This window comes from Stegostoma tigrinum, chromosome 25 (assembly GCF_030684315.1).
Source record: "Stegostoma tigrinum isolate sSteTig4 chromosome 25, sSteTig4.hap1, whole genome shotgun sequence".
Lineage (NCBI taxonomy): Eukaryota > Metazoa > Chordata > Chondrichthyes > Orectolobiformes > Stegostomatidae > Stegostoma > Stegostoma tigrinum.
In genome coordinates, this window is record NC_081378.1 from 37,002,364 (window position 1) to 37,015,056 (window position 12,693).

At 36.8% G+C, this 12,693-nt stretch overlaps 1 protein-coding gene across 2 annotated transcripts in view; it reads right to left on the bottom strand.

Annotated features, from left to right (window-relative positions):
* Positions 1-12,693, bottom strand: part of lamb4 (laminin, beta 4) — a 116,534-nt gene that overhangs the window by 13,457 nt on the left and 90,384 nt on the right. For both annotated transcript variants that reach the window (XM_048554077.1, XM_048554078.1), the window contains exons 28-32: positions 11,336-11,544; positions 9,168-9,371; positions 8,555-8,699; positions 7,556-7,763; positions 4,654-4,792 (exon numbers count right to left, since the gene is read on the bottom strand). In XM_048554077.1, the coding sequence (XP_048410034.1) occupies positions 4,654-4,792; positions 7,556-7,763; positions 8,555-8,699; positions 9,168-9,371; positions 11,336-11,544 (905 nt within the window). The remainder of the gene's footprint in view (positions 1-4,653; positions 4,793-7,555; positions 7,764-8,554; positions 8,700-9,167; positions 9,372-11,335; positions 11,545-12,693) is intronic.

The window sequence follows — 12,693 nt, forward strand, 5'->3', positions numbered from 1 at the left end:
AAGAAAAGTAAATATAATATATGAAGAATTGAGAAGAGAAACAATGTGATTTGAAAAGCTAAGAAGGGGAATAACAAAATGCTGGATAAGAGTTAAATGAGAATGATCTCTGTAAATGAAAAGTACTAGAATACTTTAAAATAGGATGAAACTGAGTATAAATGGAAAATTAAATCTTTTGCAGAATGAAGCATTGACATAGTAAATGAGCACTTTGCTTCGGTTTTCAAAGAGGCGTATTGAAGTGGAAATACGTGTGTAAGAGAAGAAGTTGCACTTTTGTAAGAGATAACAACAGGCAGTGAATATTATAAAAAAAGGTGGGATTCATGTTGGAAAGCATGTTGGTATGGCTAGCATATATTGTAGAGTTCAGGAAGAAATTAAAGAAGGAACAGAGAGAAGCAGTAGTTGATCAGTTGACAGCTCTCTTGCATCTGAGCCAGTAGATCATAGAGTCAGGTTTCAATCTGTGGGTTGATTGCAAAAAAACATGAATAACAATCCAATCCAGCACCAGCAGACAGTTGCACTATAAGATGAGCTGTATTTTGGAAGAGATGTGAAACTGAGACCCGTCTGTCCTTGCAGGTGAATGTAAACGATCTTGTGAAAAAATTGAAAGACTAGTTTGGTGTCCTGTCTAATGTTATGGTCTCTAGACTTTATAGAATGAATTTGTTTTAAATTGACCATTGTTTCAATTTAAATTGAAACAGAAACAGAATGCTGTTAGATGAGGTATGGTGTGAATTTTTTTTGGGTTTGTTGATTCTAATGGTAAAGATGTACAACTAATGGGTAGTATTTGATTATCATGCATATGCACAGTAGGGACTGGGCACTGGAGTGCATCATGCTGTCTGAATCCAAGTTTCAATCTAAATTTGTTAAGATCCTTTAAACCATTTGATTTTTGTTATTATGCCCCTCTTAAGGGCTGCAATTCTTTAACTTGCTTCGTGAGATTTAGTTTGTCCTAATTTATTTCAGTTGATCTCAACAAGAGTGTAAAACAGACTTGGATGGAGCATTGAGATATTTAGTTAGGGGCAGAGGTCTGTAAGTTCCCTCCTCTGTATAAACCTATCAAGAAAAAGGGACTTATTCCAAACTTTGCCACCTAGCTTTGATCCATTTAACATGAAGTGATTACCAACCTCTGCTAAATTACAAAGCCATGTACTGAGGATCTAAGACTGGGGATCTATGTCAAGCCCAAATGAGAGTCAGTTGTTGAGTTTTAACATCAGAACAGAAAGGTGAGAGCAGCTGTTCTTGCTATCTGCAGACTCTTAGATTTTCCAAGGCGGTAAGTCTGAAAGTAAGTGCTATTATCCCATACAGAAGGAATGATTGCTTCCAAATCATCATGTGAGTGCTGGTGAGGACAGAAGTTGGCTCACAGGAATAAAGTTTTCTGTAGTGAGTTCAAGGTGAACAAATCACCACTAAGTGTCATGCTGCTGAAAACTCATTCAGACATGCTCAGAAGATTGAATGAAGATGACTTCACTTAGGAGGATACAGAAAGATGCACACTGGCATGGCACAGAGAACAGAGGTTAGATTTATAGAATCCCTACCCTGTCGAAGCAGGCCATTTAGTTCATCTAGTCCACACTGACCCACTGCTAAACTTCTGGCAGATATTTGAGAATTGTGATGTAGGATGTATGATTTACGTATATTTAGTATAATCTATTTTTAAGAGTTTGGGTTTTGAATGAGTGACATGAGGGTTTTGTTCTGTGAGTGTGAATGTGTTTAATAGTGAACTTGTCAATATTTCTGGAACCATTAAAAAAATCTCGTATGTTAGTGGAGGTACCTGGAGGGTTAATGAGAATTGTTTTGCATTGGGGAAATTTTCTGAATGAACAGAGTTAACATCAAAGAACAATAGGCTGCTTTCAGGTAAAAGAATCAGGGTTTTTTTTTGCTTCGGGGAAATACCCATAGCATGGAAACATATTGGCTTCAATTTGTACACATTCCGGTTGTAGTTGGATGTAAGATATAGTTCTCCTGGAGCAAGGAGTTATTTCAGATGAGTTAGAAATGGGTTCCTCACTAAAATGTTTTTTAAATTATGATGTTCCAGAACTCAAGTGTATGTTTAGAATCCTAAAGGGGTTATTTGAATATTAAGTTCACTTATGTGAATATTAAGGGGAAAGTTTATCAAATTCTCAAGACTAAGGATTCAAAGCAACAGTTAAGTCATTACCAATAGATCTCATGGAGAAGAGAATTCTCTCACTGGTATTTGAATACTGTACAGGGATGTTGTTGGGACAGATGGAATATTGTATTTTATTGTGTGTTTTGAAATCTTTTAAAGTATATAAGTAGCTTGGTTTATCCTATTTTATTTTATGTTCTCTTCCACATAATAAACTTCTGTTTTATTGTTAAAACCAGCGCAGCATTGTATGATTAAGATTCAACAAGAGACCACTTTGATAAATTTGAAAAGAAAAACAAAATAAGATGTATCACACTAGATTTCAGTCTGAGATTGGACTTGTACAGTAATAGCATAGCTATACTGGAGAATCTCTTTTCTGCAGTCACTAACACATGATGTTTTGTCAATACTGACTTTATTTTGTTAATGTAGAAATCTTTAAAATATAAGTTAATGATGTGTGATTCCTTAGTTTTGCTCATCAGGAAATGTTATCTTTTTTTAATCATAAGTCTCTACAGGAATTAACACACTGATCTTTATCCCCAGTTCACATCACAAAAACAGGTTAATGATCATTATCACCTTGCTGTTTGTAGACATTTGAGTGTAATTTGGCTGCCACAATTCCTATATTACAACAGTGACTACAATTTGCAAGTGCACTGGGATGTCTGGTGGTCATGCAGGGCATTATATAACTGCAAATCTTTCTTACTTCTTTTTCTAGCCATGATTTTTAAAAATCCTTAGATATATCAAATGTCGAGAGCAATATCAATATAACCTCTATGTTCAAAAAGTCTAAGGTCTAAGCAATGATAGTTTTAAAATAAAAATCAAAGTCAAAATCAAAATTGTTGAGAGGCAATAGAAATAATATGTAACAACATTGTAAATGCATTAAAAGAGGATGTGTTATAATATTATTACATTCAGTGACTTGAGCAATGATCCCTCAAAGTTAATATACTCAATATATTCAGAATTATGAAAAATGACTAACTACAGAACAATGTTTAACTTCTATACTGGCCATACTGTTCCCTTGGCAACCATTTCCCTTTCCTCAACAGTTATTAAACAAGCAGTCATTTGCCATCATAGAAAATTAATCTAATAATTTGTTGCTATGGCAATGTTGTGTGAAGCTAAGATAAAATGAGTCTTTCAAGAAGGGAAACCAAATTTGGAACAAAACACTATGGGCAGGAATTTGAGTTTTGGACCAGTAAGTGACCTCAGGGCTAAATGGGGAGTTTGACCCTATGATATGTCAAGAGTAGGCACCCCATGATAATTTTTGCCTAAACTGTCCAATTAGCAGCCACACGGCACATACTCTTCCAAAATAAACATTGCAGGCTGCTCCTCAAAGCACTGATGGACCAGAAGCCTGCTCTTACAGGTAGGGGACAATGAGAAAGCTCCTCCTTCCTACCCTCTTAGTAAATTGAACGGAATTGAAGTAAAAGCAATTGTCAGATCACCTTTACAACCAGGAAGGCATCAGGTCCTCAAGGGCATCCTCAAGTGCTGACTGCTGACTTTCCTGTGCCCTCATCTGCCATCAAAAAGCTATCTCCAGACAGCTCTCATGCTCCCACTGCTACTGAGGGCCAGCAAGCTGACTCGAAATTTCTATTCATCCTCCGATAATTGGTGCTGGTGAGTAAGTAGCTGTTCTGTTTCTGCACCAGACTTCTCCAGGCTGGCTTGAAGGCAGGATGGAACCAACACACTGACAAGGTACGTGCACATCACCATTGACATCCTTACATCAGGGGAAATAAAAACTGCCCTATATTTTAATGGAAACCAAGAATATATAATCAAAGTGAATCTGTTGAGACTCATTTTATGATCCTTTTGAGGGGATCACAGTTTTTAAAAAATCAGAATCTTAAATCAAAAGGCATGTGCTACCTTCTTTCGTCATATTTCAAATGACAAATTTTGATTGGAAATTGCTGAGAAGTTTAATATTAATCATAGGGGCTAAGTCACATTAAAGCCTAGCTGAATTAATTTTTTTTTGTCTTTGGGATGAGTGTCAGTGGTAAGCTCAACATTTGTTACTCTCCCCTATTTGCCTTTGAACTAAGTGGCTTCCAAGGCCATTTCAGAGCATTGTTGAGAGTCAATGATAATAATGTGTTAATCTGGATCTCATACAGAATAGACTAGTAGGGATAGAGATTTCTTTTCCTATAGGAGCTTAGTGAACCATATTGGCTTTTATACAATAACTGGTAATGGTTTTGTGGTCACAAATTATTAACTGAATTTAAATTCCATCATCTGCCATGAACCTGTGTTTTAGTGTTAGTGCATTAGCCTGTGCCTTTGGAATACTAGTCCAAGAACATAAATGACAATAAAGAAGTCAAGCATCTCTTTAAACATCTGTTCTTTTGTTACTTACTAAATCTTTAATTAGAACTGAAGTCCATGCTACTCACCAGTGAAATTGCAGTCCCGGAATTATTTAGGTTAATATGGATTCTCATTATTGCATCTGCGACTTCTTTTTGCACTTCTTCAATTTTGTCCATATCCTCCTGCAGTTTCTCTGGACTTGGGATCTCTTGAGTCAGTTTCCTAGGGAATCACATATCAAATTGACCACAATATTGATGTATGTCAGAACGCCAATGAATGATGACAGCTTTAATATGCAAGTAGATTTGTTTCTAATCTCTAGCGTTAAAACCATGTTGTGCAGGATCATGTTTACTGGTGGAATCATGCTAATGACAGGCCAGGGTACAACAGGATAAGACAGTTACATGTACTTTTTAAATTGAATCATTATGAGATGATTGTATAGATAGCACATTAATTGGGCTGTGTGCCTCTGTCATAATTGGGATGATTTTTAGGATTATTATATTTTTGGATTGTATCTCTTTATTGGATCGGTATATTTTGGGGTTGAACTTTAAATGTAGGATTGAAGAGAGGGGAATGTGACCTCTCCTACAGTCAGTCAGACTGTAAACTTGAGTGGTTTGATGGTAGGAGGTCAAAGGGTGGATCCAATTGTTTTACCGAGAGGAAGGTGCGAGGTATATATACTTAGAGACAATGACAGCAGTGGATGGTGTCTCCTAAAATTGTAGAAAAGTGTTAAAGGTATGGAGTTGTAAACCATTGTGTTACAATATTCTCTGAAAGTGGGTCATGCCCTGAAACGTCAGCTTTCCTGCTCCTCTGATGCTGCCTGGCCTGCTATGTTGCTCCAGCTCCACATCTTGTTATCTCAGACTGTAGCATTGGAGGTTCTTAATCTCTCTGTTCCAATATACCTGTTTGTTTCTATGATGTGGAGGTACTGGTGATGGACTGGAGTGGACAAGATCAGAAATCGAAAGCTTGTGTTTTCACATAAACCTGTTGGACCATAACCTAGTGTTGTGTGATTTCTGACATTTGTTTCTACGATGAAAGGGAGTTGGGAGCAACGCTAACTAATTTGCATTCTTATTTAAATACAAAGCCACTGTGTTTCCTTTTGCTATGGGAAAGAGGAAGGAGAAAACCATTGTTGAATTCAGCTTACAGCTTTCCTTATAAATCCATGACTATCACAGACAGACAGGAGATTTTTCATGCGCGGTTTGCAATCATCCGAGAGGTAGGCAGCAGGAAATCAAAGCAGAGATAATGGGAACTGCAGATGCTGGAGATTCCAAGATAATAAAATGTGAGGCTGGATGAACACAGCAGGCCAAGCAGCATCTCAATATCTCAGATGAAGGGTCTAGGCCCGAAACGTCAGCTTTTGTGCTCCTGAGATGCTGCTTGGCCTGCTGTGTTCATCCAGCCTCACATTTTATTATCCAGGAAATCAAAGCAGTCAGGTCTACATCTGAGGCAGAAAAAAAACTGACTGTTGTTCACCACGCACAACATGGGTAGCAGCCTGTGTTCACACTGAAGAATGAGTTTATGAGGATTTATAGAAGCTGGAACAGTTACCTAGCCTGGAGCTAGAAGAAGGAATCTACAATATAACTCTTGTGGTGAAAGTCAGTTCTAGGTTTGCATGTTGCCCAACTCAGAAGAAATCAGCCTGTAGAAAGTAGGGGATAAGTAGGAATTATTTACTATAGGAACTGTACAATGTGAAGTATGAGAAGTTAAAAGGAACTGTTTATTTCTGTCGTTTCAAGTGTAAGTTGCTAACGGCATGAAAATAATGTTTAGTCAATAGCATTTCTTTTGCCATTTGTTACACTAAAAATTTTAAACCTTGAAATCTTAACATTATTCTTTCAGCCAATAGGTGGAAGTTCAAATCTCTTTTAAGAAGATATCTGTTTCTATGTAACAACTCAGTTCACTACTCGTGTTGATCATTTCAATTTTCACCACATTTGCTCAATTTACACAGTGTGACTGAGTCCTTTCCCTGTATTCGGCTTGCGGTGAAGAATTTCTCAGATGGGGCTTTGAAATCACGTGAAAGTAGCCTTACAGGACAAATGCTAGACTGTACATATCCAATTCTATTCCTATATCCTATGAAAGTCTATTCCTTAGAGCTATCTGACCTAACTGCTTCTTCCTCTGTTGTTAAATGCCTCATAATTTTGACCAAGGTTTCAGTTTCATTCCTAATTCTGTTAGCAAGCTATAAATATTTCTGCACGATACAATATTTAGATGGTTTCTGCTAAAATGACCATATTGCAAGCACAATTTTCGATGAATGACTCATCTATCTTAATGGGTAACAACACGCCCTTTTAAAAGTCATGTTTTCTGTTATCCACGCACCACGCCCATAAAGAATTTTGCATACAAACTTGGTAGTTGTCATTTTGGTCTATGAGTACGATTCTAGCTTTGGAGTATGTAGTAGGTTAGCATGTGGGTGCTGAGTTCAAATCCTGGACAGGCCCTTATGTAATTTCTCTTGCTTTGTAATTTACTGGTGAAGAATTTTTTCCATAGAATTCTTTAGTGCGGAGGGCTGTTGAGGTGGGGTCAATAAGTATTTTCAAGGCTGAGATAGACATAGTTTAATAAATTAGGCAATGAGGAGTTATTTGGAAAAGTTAGGAAACTGGGGTTGAGACTGTTCAGATCAGCCATGATCTCATTTGAAAGGTGGAGCAGACGATGAGCTGAATGGTTTGACTGTGGGATAACAAAGGAAACATACAACGCTTTTCCTCTCCATTTTTCTGTCTGTAGTTAAGGTTAGACTATCACTGCTTCAACAACTATGGGAATATGTACCCAGTTTGGAGCAGAGGAATATTCTAAATAAGAACTGAAGTGGCTCTAAACTGTCAGTAGTAGAATACAGAGTAATCACCAAACAGACAAATTAGTTCAAAAAAAATCTCTACATACTCTGTTTTCATTGCACGTGTCAAAAGTGTCTTTGCTTCTTTAGACCACTGGTTCAATCTTTCCATTTCTTTATCGAGGTCTTTAATTTCAGAAAGAATGTCCTGAATTTGTTTGCTTTTGTTCACTAGTTCCTCCCGACTGATGGGTAACTTGATGGAAAGAACATGGTTTGCAACTTTTTCAAGATCTTCAGGAGAAACACTGTCAGCTTGAATAGAAAGATAAAGTGTAAAAACACAAGTTGCTTTGCAAAAGATGTATGGAGGACACCTTTCTTAAACAATTTGAAGTAGAACTATGGCCTTCATCTATACAGTCACTGCTTGTAGTGAATGACCGTTTTGACAGATGGCCTAGTTTGGCATAATTACCGTAAGCTTTTATTTTCTGTAGTGAATGAAACTGGGCTGATGTACCATGATATAATGACTGAAATATTAACTATGACAGAGCAGACCTGCCGCTTATTCAGCAAAGCAATTTTACAAGCTCAAGAAATGTATTCTCAAAAACACGGTTTAACATAGTTCACTCTTACTTTGAATACAATGAAACATGGATGAATAAAGTAGCAATTAGCCCGTAAACCCCTTCCTTTTGATTTTTTGAACTGGTGAATGACAGAGCCTACTTTCTCCACTTAATCTGCAGAGCAAGTCAAACATTCCCTGGCCAAATGCAAATTTGATTCCAAAATTTCATCTACTTATTCCAGAAAAGTTGCCTACCTTAGTTTGACATTTCTAATGCTGCAGCAGGAACTAAATTCTTTATAACATTTGATTATCTATGCAATTATCCTTTTCACCTCATCAATTTCAGCTTGTTGGTTCTCCTCATCAACTTTCCTCCTGCAATTTTCTCTTATATCCCTCCTTTGACTGCTTGAGTATTTAGTGGGGTACAGTTGCACCGGTATTGCATCTCGTGATAATGAATGAGAATCTTATTGTCAAGAAAAGGCAAAGACTGCAAAATGGAAGAAAAAGGACAAAATACCTGAGAGAAATTCTTTCACTTTATTGATGATGGCTTTGGTTTCTTGCTTTTCGTTTTCAAGTTCACCTTTAGACTTGGCTACCTTATTGGATAATTTATTTGCCTTATCCTTAGTTTCCTGTGTCATGTTTCTGAGGGAGTCGATCTAGAGAAAACGGAAGGCTTGTTGATGAGTACAAATATTGTGAGTCTTTATGCCCATCGAAACAGAAACATACTATTTATTTTTAATTCATCCATGGTGCGTAGGCATTGCTGACTCGACCAGCATTTAATGCTGGAGGACATTTAAGAATCAGTTGTGTTGCTATGGGTCATGAGTCACACTTAGATCAGGATGGTAGATTTCCTTTCTTAAAGGACATGAATGAACCAGGTGGGTTTTAATAGCAGTCAATATTGCTTTCCATGGTTAGCATTAGACTAGCCAGATAATTGGATCAGATTTATATTGAATTTAACTTTCACCACTGACCATGATTTGAACTCATAGCTGCAGAATTTTAGCCAGCAGTTCTGGATTACTAATGCAGTGACATAATCACTACACCATCACCTCTCCTTGGATGCGAAGGCAGATCTTTATAAAAATCTGAAAATTTAAATCATTTACCATGCTTATTGCATTCTGCAGTTTTTCTAAGAGACCTTTCATATGATCTCTCGTTTCATTAGCTTGGGTGTTTGCAGAATTTGCTTCGTACAGAGCTCCAGTACAGTCTGAGGCATTACACCTTTGGTTTTCAAGCTTGCCACGGCATAGAGTTCCACCACAATGATCTTCATCACAGGATATATTCCTTTGCCCTCCACAAATCTACAAAATCAAGGAGAGAAAATTTAAAACATGGTGCATCATGTGGCAAATAAATATGAAGTTCATAGAATCCCTACAGCGTGGAAACAGGCCCACACTGACAGAAAGAACATCCCAACCAGACCTATCCCCCTAATTTACACATCCCTGAACACTATGGGCAATTTAGCATGGCCAATCCACCCAACCTACACATCTTGGACTGTGGGAGGAAACTGGAGCACTGGGAGGAAACCCACGCAGACACAGGGAGAAGATGCAAACTCCACACAGACAGTTGCCTGAGGGTGGAATTGAACCTGGGACTCTGGTGCTGTGAGGCAGTAGTGCTAACCATTGAGCCACCGTGCCTCCCAAGTTGCTGTTGTGAAAAATAATGTCACAAATAGTCATTCTTGTTATTTTCTGAGCGGGTGTAACAATATATAGATTATGTCCAATGAGGAAGGATCTCAAAATGTCTTCAACACTATCACAGCCAATCCATTCCAATTCTACAGAAAATTTCTATACCCTTTTTTGTGCAGTTTAAAATCGTCTTAACTCTACTTTTCTTAATATATGTTTGGACACATTATTTTGAAATAGTGCAGGTTTGATCACTCTGAACATTTAGAGTTAGAGAACTAACAAGAATAGTGAGACTATTGTGTCTGGTATGCATATTTTGGTGCCTGGGAAGGGAGTCACATACAGAAAGATAAGTAACACACTAGTGCGTTGACAATTACCCATATTTGGGAAATAGTGTAATTTTGAAAAGAATTACATTTCTACTTTGTTCCAGCAGAGATGCTACATTATCAAATTCACAGTTTATCACTGGAAAGGAAGAGTTTCTGCTATTTTTTAAGTACTTGACATTTGTTTTTCAAAGGAAGGTTTAATAATTGTGTTTGATTGACAATTTTATAAGCTTCTATGAGGGACAACTTTGATCGGTAGGAGTTTAAACAACATCTTTTGTACTTTCCAAAGCATTTTAAAAAATCCACACATTAAAATATATTTTATTAGTTCTGTTTATAACATGAATGGCATGGTGGGGCAAAGGGCGACAAGGAAACATATGGAAAGAACATAGCAGAAGGACTGATTATATAAGAGGGTATTGAAGGCTGCACAGTGTGGGCATCAGAGGTTTGAGGAGGGTTGGAAAGGGTATGGGAACAAAGAACTATCTCAGTGAAATGCGTTTTGTTTTCCAGCCCGCTAACCTTGATATTTGGCTGCCACTGTTCCCACCTTGGACTTCTCATGGGAGGCTTTGACTGTGCCTCTAATCTACCTCTAATTCTGAAAGATCAAATTTTACTTTAATGAAATTGAGACCATAACATCAGGAAACAATAGACTTGTGCTTCCTGATTTGGAAAGGAAGATACTGTCCCATGTCTCATTAGTATACCTGATAGAGGTAGAACATACTTGATTGCAATCACATCATTATTTCATTGCCATTAGCAAATACCACCAGTGAAGAGTAAATAATGTCAAATTTTGATCTTCGATTTCAGAATTTGAAGAAGAATGTAACAACATAAACATATCTGTACAAATAAATTTCTTCTTCTTGCGGGTCATGTATAATTTAGTCCATGATGTATAAATGGGAGAGTCAAGGAATCAATTAAGATCAGGTGAGTTGCAATTTATTATGTTTAATGAGACAGGATCAATTGCTAATCTTATTGTATAAGATTCTATGTGGAAGAGTGATCACAACATGATAACATTTTCTATTAAATTTGATATTTACTCTATAATTCAAGATTTTGAACACCTCTGTAAAATCTTTTCCTGAGCATCTCTGCATGAAGGAGTATATCCCCAGCTTCTCCATTCTTACCACATAACTAAAGTTTTACATCTCTGGTTATATTCAAATAAATCTCTTCTGTACCCTTAAATTATTGACCAGTGCATGTTTCTTGGAAATGGCTTTTTACAGATGTAGAACTCACCTTATTATTTAGGACACTCAAATCCAGTAGTTTAGTCTTGTTGTTTAATGCATGAATTTCATCGCTATTCATCAATGTTGTTTTGTTTAACAAGGCAGCTGCTTTTTCTCTTGTCATATTTGAATTGTTCAGCACCACTTCTGAATCATTCACGTTCTGTTGTGAGATTTTGGAATTCTGATAGCATGTGTTAATGTCTTCAATGTTACCTGTGAACAAAAAGAAAAGATTCACTTCCATTTTTTGTACTGAACATAACCTTTGACCATAATTTTAAGACTACTGTATAATCCACTGGAAATGGTATCTGCATGCTATTTGCTGAGTGAGCTGAATTATTTTAAGTTTTTAAAAATTAGGAAGTGCTTCTGTACTCCTCACAGGGTTATGCTCTTGTGCATTTTAACTCAATGAGGTATTGGATTACAATGGTCTTCCCAAAGCTATCATGCTCATCAAGGTAGATTTTTCACTTCACACTCTCTATCTTAATCGATCATTTGGAATTTAACTTTTGTAATAAGCACAGTGTAGGACTATTTTTTTAAAAAGGTATCAGACTTCTAAATGTTGATGTTCTCTGAAACTTCAGTGCCTATTTTTAGGAAGATGCTTTATAGTTAACATTGTTTGGAGGACTTATGTATTTTTTTTTCTAATTTTTGTACATACCAGGAATGGTATCTTAAAAGAGGTAATCAAAAATTTAGAGTGGACATTGAGGATATTTTTAAAATCAAGGATTTCTAGAAATCACACACCTGATGATAGCTGTTTGTTTTGCTGTAGACCCAGCTGGGGTTGTTTATCAAGAGAGACTTGTGCGAAAATGTTTTTGTTTTATCTAGTTCAGGAGGAGGCCCACTCAGAACAAGCTGGGTTGAAAGAAAGCTTCCTATGAACAAATTGTTTAGCTGACCTCATCTTTCTGAAAAGTAAACCCTCTATATCAGTTCAGGGTGCAACCTTTTGAAAGAGTAACTGAAAGAACTTCTCAAACCTCTATTCCCTGAGCAAGCGGTGCCTGTAAGAATTCGGGGACATCCTTGAGTTTTGTTGACTTGACTGCATGTGGCAAAACATCAGTGCAATAGACTCTGGAACATTATAAGCTTTATCCTTTTGCCTTGAAGATTAACCCACTGCCCAGAGCATTATTTTTGTTTCAAAACTCAGTCTCTGCAGAGAAATCTGTTTTCTTTTCTCACTTTTCCTGAAGACTCTCTGCGTGTGTGTTTTGATATAAATTATGATTCTGTTTAAGAAACCCAATTGAGAGATCTTTTTATTTATAACTTAATACAGGTAGGGAATGAAATTGGTCATCTTGGTATCTGCATTTTTAATTTATGTTCCTA